The 10,176-nt window shown below is 38.8% G+C and overlaps 1 protein-coding gene across 4 annotated transcripts in view; it reads right to left on the bottom strand.

Annotated features, from left to right (window-relative positions):
* Positions 1–5,854: 5,854 nt before the first annotated feature.
* The window catches only part of sfswap (splicing factor SWAP), a 136,685-nt gene continuing 132,363 nt past the window's right edge, over positions 5,855–10,176 (bottom strand). For 3 of the 4 annotated variants that reach the window (XM_087999856.1, XM_087999855.1, XM_043715342.2), the window contains one exon: positions 5,855–9,647. In XM_087999856.1, coding sequence (XP_087855982.1) covers positions 9,582–9,647 — 66 coding nt within the window. In that variant the 3' untranslated portion in view covers positions 5,855–9,581. The remainder of the gene's footprint in view (positions 9,648–10,176) is intronic. The other variant, XR_015761232.1, reaches the window with a different exon arrangement.

Here is a 10,176-nt window from a genome sequence, read left to right as displayed (position 1 = left end):
TTGTGGCTAGTTGGTGTTCATCCTGGTATCATGGTAGCCCACAAACCCACCAACACACTAAAACAGCAGCTAATGAACTTGAAAGACCCTATACAGACAATGAGCAAAACTAACGTCATTTACAAAATACCGTGCAAGAACTGTAACAAACACTACATTGGACAAACAGGCAGAAAACTAGTCATCAGGATACATGAACACCAACTAGCCACAAAAAGGCATGACCCCCTCTCACTCGTATCCTCACATACGGATGAGGAAGGGCACCACTTTGACTGGGACAACACATCCATCCTAGTTCAAGGCAAACAAAGACATTCACGAGAATTCCTAGAAGTATGGCATTCCAACCAGAACTCTATCAACAAACACATCGAGTTAGACCCCATCTACCAACCCCTGAGAAAAGGAACAGGAAGTGACTTCACCACAGGAAATAACATCACCAACCCAAAGAAACCCAAACATATAAATAGAAAGCAGGAAGTTTCAGCATTGCCTCGCATGAGGTCAACTGAAGATGTTACCTAGTAAGGTAATGAAACATCTGGAAATGAACCTTTCAGCTCAGCGAGCACACCTACATTCAGATAGCCTGAGGTTGTGAAAGGCACCGCATAAATGAGTTACTTTTCTTTCAAAGAGCTGCCCAACTATTCCCACTGCTGTGTTTTTACTCAATAGTCCTCAAACATGGTGGCTAAATGGTTAGTGCTGCTGCCTCTCAGTGCCAGGGACCTGGGTTCAATTCCACCCTCAGACCACTGCCTGGATGGAGTTTACACATTCTCAGTGTGTGTGATTTCCTCCCACTGTCCAAAGATATGATGGTTAGGGTGGATTGGAGATGCTATATTGACCAGAGATGTGTAGGCTAGGTAGATTGGCCGTGGGACATGCAAGGTGACGGGGGATAGGGTCAAGGTGTGGGTCTGGGTGGGACACTCCTACTGAAGGTTCGCTTGAACTCAAATGAGCTGTTTCCACACTGTAGGGATTCCATGATAGACCCAATGCCTTTTTGAAAGTTCTTAATGAAGTTACCTCCACCATGCTATATGCACAGTGATGGATTCTATCTTCTACAGGTGAGTGTTGAACAAGGTGGCTAATTTGTATCAACCCTTGTGACATTAAACTAAATGTTGATGTGCATATCTAATTGCAAATATTATACTGGAAGTGAGTGAAGGATGTTTGCTAGGATGATGACATCTACTTGTACAAGGGGGCATAGCTGCAAATTAAGGGGTGATAGAGTTAAGACAGATGTCAGAGGCAGGTTCTTTGCTCAGAGTGGTAAAGGCATGGAATGCCCTGCCTGCCAATGTAGTTAACTCAGCCACATTAGGGGCATTTAAATAGTCCTTGGATAAGCAAATGGATGATGGTGGGATAGTGTAGAATGATGGGCTTAGATTAGTTCACAGGGAGAAAGTGAGGACTGCAGATGCTGGAGATCAGAGTTGAAAATGTGTTGCTGGAAATGCGCAGGCCAGGCAGCATCCAAGGATTAGGAGAATCGACATTTCAGACATGGTTCCTGAAGAAGGGCTCATGCCCAAAATGTCGATTCTCCTGCTCCTTGGATACTGCTTGACCTGCTGCATTTTTCCAGCAACACACTTTTAGATTAGTTCACAGGTCAGCATAACATCGAGGGCCAAAGGGCCTGTTCTCGCTGTGTTCTATGCTCTGTGTGGAGAAACTGGCTTTGGCAGCAAACTCATTCGTCCTGAAAGGACCAAACTCTGTTCTCAAATATTGAGATTTCTAGCTGGCAGTCTGAATATGACCGTTTGTTCTCATTGTAGTGGGGTCCAACATACAGGTTAAAGTGTGGCTTCCAGAATGTCTTTGTATTGGAGTTTGGGATATGCTATGGTTACAGATCCCTGTGCTCAGCTGGCACATTTGGCCATCTATAACAAAATGTGGTTGGACCACATCGACTGCTTTGGTGCATCAGTCTCCTTTGCACAAACTGACCATTACAACAAAATCATTTATAGCAGTGCTCCCCGAACACTTTCTCCGGACCCTATTTCAAGGCTCAAGCATTGCACGAGAGTGAAACCTGTGACAGTGACGTGTGTATACACACATGATGGAGAGGGGATGAGGAGTGGGGTAAGGACCCTCTAGGCTGTAGGTTCTTTAAGTTAAATAGCACCTACTTTCTCACTGTGGTTTCCAGAGAAAGAATGAGGCCTCAAAGGGCGACAAGTTAGATTATGGACACTAATTTTAAAAAACGTAAGGAATGCGAAGGGGCTTCACAGCTGTCAACAGTTCCATCACAGCCTCAGAATGTACTAACCTAAATTTTCATCCTGTGACCTTGCTGAGATTCATGACCCCAAGAATCCACCACAGCATAAATGCTCAACAACCAAAAAAAAAAGTACAAATGAGTAGAAAGATGTACTAAGTCTGCACCTTATGTCACTGTAAATCTTTAACGCTTACAAATGTCAGTTCCTGCTGTGAAGCATTTCTCTGCTGTTTCCTGGGACCAAGATTCACCACTTTCTTCTGATTCGTTATAAAATCAAGAGATGGATTGCAGACAGGAGAGAAATGTTTATGAAGTATATAGATTAAATATAGCTAAACCTATTTTTGCACAAAATCAATTGCTGTTGCATAAGATGACCAGGCAATCAAGACACTGAAAACTATCCTGTTTCAACCAATGCAGCTCAGGCACTACAGAAACCTTTTAATAATGTGGATATATCTTTCTAATTCCTGCTTCTAAATTCCAGTTTTGGAACTTAATTACCCTTATAATAAGTGATTGTTCAAAGCAACTTTACTTCAAGGGGAATGAAATTCATACCAATTTTATTATTAAGCTCAACTCAATCGAGTTTGACTGCATAATTATTTTTAGGTTGCTTGGTAGTCACCTCAAGACAATGAAGTTAATTTCAACTCTCAATTTCACAATTCTGCTACTTCTGGTGCAAAAGCAACAATATGTTGACTAAACACACAAATTTAATAATGCCTGATATATGTTTCACCAAAAAAGACAGTACTTTGCCATTCAAGAGTATTTCAGATCAGGAGGATCATTTGACCTATCATAATGAATTCATCCATGACATTAGCTCCCATTTCCATTGCAATATTCAATTGCTAGCAGTTTTTAAACAATATCTAGTTCTAGTTCTGATCCTGCTCCCATTCTTCCAAATTCTTTTCCTTCATTAACTAAAAATGTGCAAATGGCTGAACTCCTTGTTTGTCTATTTGCAGCTTTCTGCAAAATAGAGAGAAATTTCCTTACCTTCTCAATGGTGAGTAATTGAGTTCAGTACGAGGCCAGAAAGGAGAATGATCAATGTGTCTTACACAGCATTTTTATCTCCTAAAAATTGATTGCTATTACTCTGTGCTCACTCAGGCTTCTCAGTAGCTCAGTTTGGTACATCTACAATGATTAACTCTGATTGCTTCACATGAAATGGCATAAAATGTCTGGAATACATGGGACAACAGGACAAAAAGAAATAGAAAAAGACAAGCTTGATTCAGCCTGATCCCCTTGACTCACAGTCATCACCAACTTGCAGTTATATTGGCGTGAGAAAGGAATTGTCAAAACAAAATTAAGCTAATTCTGTGAAAATAAATTAAAGATTTCCTCTCTGACCCCGAGCATATTGGAATGTGTTCCAGATCACAGTCACTGTAAAACAAATAACCAGCATCCTAAAATCACCATTTTGTTTCTTAGTTTTAGACAGCTGCAAGTGCATGACTTGCACGTGTTAGCAAAACTTGTAAACTGGGATCCTACATCACTAACACATTGATGAAACTCTTAACAACTCTGTATCACAGCTTAGAGACAGGGGGATATGGACAGACTGTTCCTGACTTGGGATAAACTTTCCTCATCATTTTGAATGGTGGGGAAGGCTTGATGGGCTGAGTGGCCTAATCCTGCTCCTATTGATGACTAGCAGCAAAGGATTCAAGTCAGAAATACTCGACATCTGCTGTGTTAAGGACAACTTCTATTGTCATTTTGAATAAGGTGGCGGGTGGGTGTGTAAGGTCTTTTCCTCACAGGGACAGCTGAGAAATTTTCAGGTATCGTAGTGGGTGATCAGAGCCAACTTTTAATATCATTGAATTTGAAGGTAGAAATGCACCCAGGGTCATCAAAAGAAGGAAACAAATCTAAAGGAATGTTTGTTATAAAACCCTTATGCAGCAGTTCACACTCTTGAACTACAAAGTAGATTAAGAGTTTCTCTACCATGAAAGAAATGCAGTTAATTAGAGTCATAGAGATGCACAGCACGGAAACAGACCCTTCGGTCCAACCTGTCCATGCCAACTAGATATCCTAACCCAATCTAGTCTCATCTGCCAGCACCCGACCCATCTCCCTCCAAACCCTTCCTATTCATATACCCGTTCAGATGCTTTTTAAATGTTGCAATTGTACCAGCCTCCACCACTTCCTCCGGCAGCTCATTCCATACACGTACCACCCTCCGCGTTAAAAAGTTGCCCCTTAGGTCTCTTTTATATCTTTCCCCTCTCACCCTAAACCTATGCCCTCTAGTTCTGGACTCGCACACCCCAGATAAAAGACTTTGTCTACTTATCCTATCCATGCCCTCATGATTTTATAAACTTCTATAAGGTCACCCCTCAGCCTCTGACGCTCCAGGGAAAACAGCCCCAAGCTTATTCAACCTCTCCTTATAGCTCAAATCCTCCAAACCTGGCAACATCCTTGTAAATCTTTTCTGAACCCTTTCAGGTTTCAGAACATTCTTCCAATAGGAAGGAGACCAGAATTGCACGCAATATTCCAAAAGTGGCCTAACCAATGTCCTGTACAGTTGCAACATGACCTCCCAACTCCTGTACTCAATACTCCGACCATAAAAGGAAATCATACCAAACGCCTTTTTCATTATTCTATCTATCTGTGACTCCACTTTCAAGGAGCTATGAACCTGCACTCCAAGGTCTCTTTGTTCAGCAACACTCCCTAGGGCCTTACCATTAAGTGTATAAGTCCTGCTAAGATTTGCTTTCCCAAAATGCAGCACCTTACATTTACCTAAATTAAACTCCATCTGCAACAGTGTAAAAACTTATATGCATGGACAGTATTATACACCTGAACAAGATTAAATCATTGATATTACTTAAGTTTTATTTTAATATTTGTCAGTTCTTGTCTTGTATACTTCCCTTTTGGAACCTTGACTGAATAAAGCAGTCCCCAGCAACTGCAATAACAGATTGGTTAGATATACTATTAGTTTAGTGTATTTTTGACAACTAAAATTTGCTGTTTAGGCGGCCACATTGAACTTGACTTGAGGGGACAACTACCTAAAATGCAAGTTCCATTTATCTGATCTTAGTAAAGGGCAGCATGTGAGACTCTGAATATGGCTTAAGCTGACTCAGCAGTGACAGTGAAGCTTTCAGGCAGATTCCTGCTCCTGATGGTTATTTAGAGTGTCGCGTAGCACTGTGCATGTTTGCAGATGCCTATGTTGAGGACTGACAGCATTGTGCCTACTTAGACTTGTTGTCTCAGCTCATACAGATGGGACAGCCATCGTATGAGGAATGGCTGAACGTGAACCTCAATAATGCAGTCATAGTTACAGGTGGAGAAACCAAAAGTCAAATAAAAAAAAATCAACTGCAGGCATAATCATCCCAGGTGATCAAAAGCTTAATCCTCCAGACACATCAAAGCAAGTTTAGGAAAATAAACTCAAACACTGTTCAAATTCATAAATATACTGAACTATGCTTAAACATATTTTGTGATGGTTTTAAAATTGAATGAACAATTACACTTCAGGCAAGTCAATAAAAGTAATTTATTTACAATTCGTAAGTATACCCATCTTTGATAGGGCTCCAAACCTCATATTGCAACCACAAATGAGGGAAGGGTGGGGTGGAAAGTAGAAGGAGAACAGAACTATAGGAAACATAACTATATAACAGAAAAGACAAGGGCAAATACCAAACATTATGAATATGGATGTATTACATTTTACAAGTTGCAAGCCACTTAAACAGATTGATTGGCTATTCATCTTATTGCTGTGTGCAACTGGTTGCTGCATTTGCATATAAAACTGACCCCACTTCATTACATGAAATGCTTCGGCTATTTAAAATGAGATTAAGATGCTATCAAACACAAATTCTTTTCTTTCTTTTATAGATACACTTCAGTGCTATGCGCATGACGTGGAGGTTTGCCCCAAATCTTTTTCCTTGCTCCGTAAAAAGGCTCCTGTTTGTTTCGATGTTCATGGGAGTCACAACACTTCCCAAAATAATGATGCCAAGCAGTTTTAGGGCTCACCAAACATGAGTGAATGTGTATGCTATTACGCAATAAACTTGTAATTACAGATGAATGAGTCCCACATGCATAGCACCCTTACTTTGAGGGGTTGCATCCTCAATGATATGAATGGTGTGTTTTTTTCTGAACAGTTTATAATGAGGTGGTTAATTCATTTTGCAGTTTTCCTGAGAGACTCATCCAAGAGACTGACAGTAAAAATAAAATCAAATTGTGAAATTTATTGATGCATTAGCATTTTTGAAATCATAAAACATGTTAGAAAAAAAGCTAGCTTTTAATGTGATCCTGGATTTAGTCCTGTTGAAGCATGAGATCAGAATTTTAGTCTCATTAGAGTACTCTCTCAGAATTAAAAGCACTCTCATGAATTTCATCTGCAGCCGAACAAACCTCCCTGTTAATGTGTTTTAGTATTAACAGGAAATCCCATTGGAATTTTCTCCTTGCAGTACATAAATGAAAGAACACAAAATAAACTTAAAAAATACTGAGGGAATTATATTGGAGGGGTAACATAGAATGAATCTTTGATAAATACTTTGCATGTCCCAAGAGTCTAATGACTAAGTACAAATGCATTGTGAACCTGTGGTACTTTTGAATAAGCAGAGACAATAGTACTGCTCTGGCTTATACAGAGAAATAAACGAGTAATTATGCATAAACTTGACTCTTAAAAATAAAAACCCTGTAAATAAATATAGTAGTTTCAGTATGGAATTCAAAAACTAAATTCTTTACTTTACAAAATATAAGGCAATTATAGTCAAACTTTTAATCGAACTCAAATGTTTCAGTGGTATTGAGACACGACTAGGGCTGTGGGAATGGATTAGGTACAAGTTATCGGATGAAAACTTATGATATACTGCCATTACAATACAGCTTGAATCAACACTGTTGCTCCCCCCAAGTTTTTTTTTCCACAAACACTGACTGGTGGTAACTCACTTCTGATGTACTATTCTTTGTAAGCCAGGTGACAAAAGTATGTATTCTACCTTCTCTACCACCATCCCAGATGATTGAAGAACCATGTCTTAAGAACCATAGGCATTCTTTGAGAGGTTAAACAAGTCCCACCTGTAATTCTCACCTTAGGTTCCAACGTCAATAAGTGTTATACTATCCTACTGATATATCACCCTCTTTATTCAGTTAGTTGTAATCTAGGAATCACAAAATTAAGGAGCCAAATATGCTTATATTAACTCATTTAAAAATAACTTACATTATACGTGTGTTTAATTTCAGAAAGCTGGCCCAGCAATTTCCTGTACAAGGTTTTCAACAGGATGAGGCTAGTAACAGTGAGATTCAATTACAGTTCAGTCTATTTTTTTTTCAAATAAATTCAAAACTAATGGATTAACTATGAAAGAAGAATCTACTATATTAAATACCCAGATTACTGGAGTTCTGCCAATCCACTGCCAACACATAAACCATATACTCTTAGTGCACTTTCAGATGTTTACTTAGTGATGCAATGAGTTTACTTTGGAATGCAAGGTGGTTTTAGTTTTTCAATTTCCTGCAAGCATCAAGATGTGACATAATCTTAGTCTCTCTTTCCTTTGGATCTGAATTTTCCCTGATTACCTCTTGTATGTGAAAATGGGAGCTCATTCTTTAAACTTCCTCAGAAGGCTTGGCAAAAACATCATACAATCAACATTTGCAATCACCTAGATGCCCAATAGTGATAGTGGAGAAACTTCTGAAATCTGAAGAGTTTACACAAAGGGCATGGGTATTAGAAGAAACAAATCAAAGGATATTGAACCAGCTCAGAAAGAACAGTCTTCATAAATTAAATGGATGTCTACTCTGAGAATTTGGCAGCATCAAGAAACAGATGCTTGGGTGAAAGAAACTATAGGTGGTAACAAAGAAGTGTTAACTCTAGCTTAAATTCTCAGAGATCGATATTGCTGTATCTTTGCAATGATATGGCATGTAATAAAGCAAGCCAAAAGTAAACCACGCACTTTAAAAGAAAATACGATGTTATGTTGCTGTCATGGTACAGGCAGTTAACAGGTTTACAAGAAAGTAAATGAGCCAAGTGGCATGGATGTAATACTGATCCAGCTCTAATGAATACAGAGCAAAGGCTAATGATGCAAAGTACAGAGCATCCATTAGCAGAAAAATATAAGCCAAATAAGCAGTGAGGCATGTCACTACTGTGCCACAGTGAGCAGAACATTATTTAATACTTTCTTTACCAAAAATGCAATCATATAAATCACGTTTACCCTGTATGAGATCAAACCTTCCTCTAAACTTGTGTCAGGTCACATCACTGCAACTGTGAATTGTAATAGCATCAACATGGTGGGACAGTGAATTAACAGGCTGTGACAATGCCAAAATAGCCAATTTTTTAAAACACCAAGCACTAACTGAGCAGTAACTTGAAAAATACTTTTCTCAAGTAGATTAAAAGTGAGCGCTTTCTACAAATAAACATTTAATCATTATTCCTAAGAAATAAATTACCATTAATAATTCAATAATTTTAAATCTCTGTGGTTGAAAATTGTACTGGAGCCCTCTCACAAAATCTTTAAAGTGTGAATTAAAGTAAATTTATATACGCAGTTGTTTAAATAAATGCACTGTTTTCAGAAAATGGCTGATACACACTGTATCATAGGTAATGTTGATATTATGCTCTGCCGTGCTACTACTGATCTTCAAGACCAGTGTGTGCATTCTCTCTCAAGGCTGAAACCCCAAAAAGTTGCTAACAAAGATTTACATTGGTAGAACTCTTCAAATTTACAAAATGAGATGTTACCTCATCTTTGTAGAAATCAAGTAGTAAAACTCCTTCACAGAAGGATAAGCTAAGCTTCTGTCTGGTAATCACAAATGATTGTAGACAGTGAGTTTCTGGTGCTCAATACAAAGTACACCCCCAAATATTCAGAGATGTTGCTGGAAATTCAGACGTCCCAGAGCACTTGGAGAGTTTGCTGCATTCAAGAACGGGAGAGGGAAATTGCAAAACAGTAATAACAGAATAAGGTCTCAGTTCAAACCATACTTATCAAAATGAGCTATACAAAACAGCTTTTGCCAAAGTTGAATGCTGCCCAAATTGTCAAAATAAATACGTTCTTGCAACAAGGCAGGCCAAACTTCTTGTGAAGCCACTTCGGATCCATGTGTTCTTACGGGGCCCAAATGTTTTTGTTCATGACACATTACTTTGCACATCTTTTGAAGAAGCCAGCATTTCTCTCACTTTGGCCATTAGATCCTATGCAAAATGAAAATAAGAATGAGATATCTGTTCAAAGCAGTGCATTTATACAGCATCACCCACCACCTCAGGTCACCCAAGTCTCTTTATAGTGAGTTTAATACTTCAGAAGAGTGTTGTTGTTGCAGTATAGGAAAAGGAACACATCCCTATGCACTGCACCAGTATGGTTATCAAACATAATCTTGTGAGAAATTCAATCTTACATATTTCCTTTTGTTTTAAAGTAATTAAATCTAGAGTAGAAACTGATGCCCTCAAGACTGCTGCACTTTCTGCATTCTTATTTGATTTCAATCTTTGAAGTTTTATACTCACAAATGAAAGGACCCTATTATTCTCCACAATTTCGAAGAATGATAGGTAATATCACTGAAACCCGAATTCTGACAGGATGTGACAGGGTAGATGACTGCTAAGTGTACAGCGGGGACATATCATCAGAATAAGGGGCAGGCCATTTCAAACTAAGATGAGCAGGAACTTCTTGACCAAGATGGTGAACCTTTGGAATCCTCTGAAAGCT

Source organism: Chiloscyllium plagiosum, unplaced genomic scaffold, assembly GCF_037043375.1.
Source record: "Chiloscyllium plagiosum isolate Xiang-an unplaced genomic scaffold, Cpla_swu_hap1 HiC_scaffold_24, whole genome shotgun sequence".
NCBI lineage: Eukaryota > Metazoa > Chordata > Chondrichthyes > Orectolobiformes > Hemiscylliidae > Chiloscyllium > Chiloscyllium plagiosum.
The sequence above is the reverse complement of the archived record's forward strand: the minus strand, read 5'-3'. Positions and strand labels throughout refer to the sequence as shown.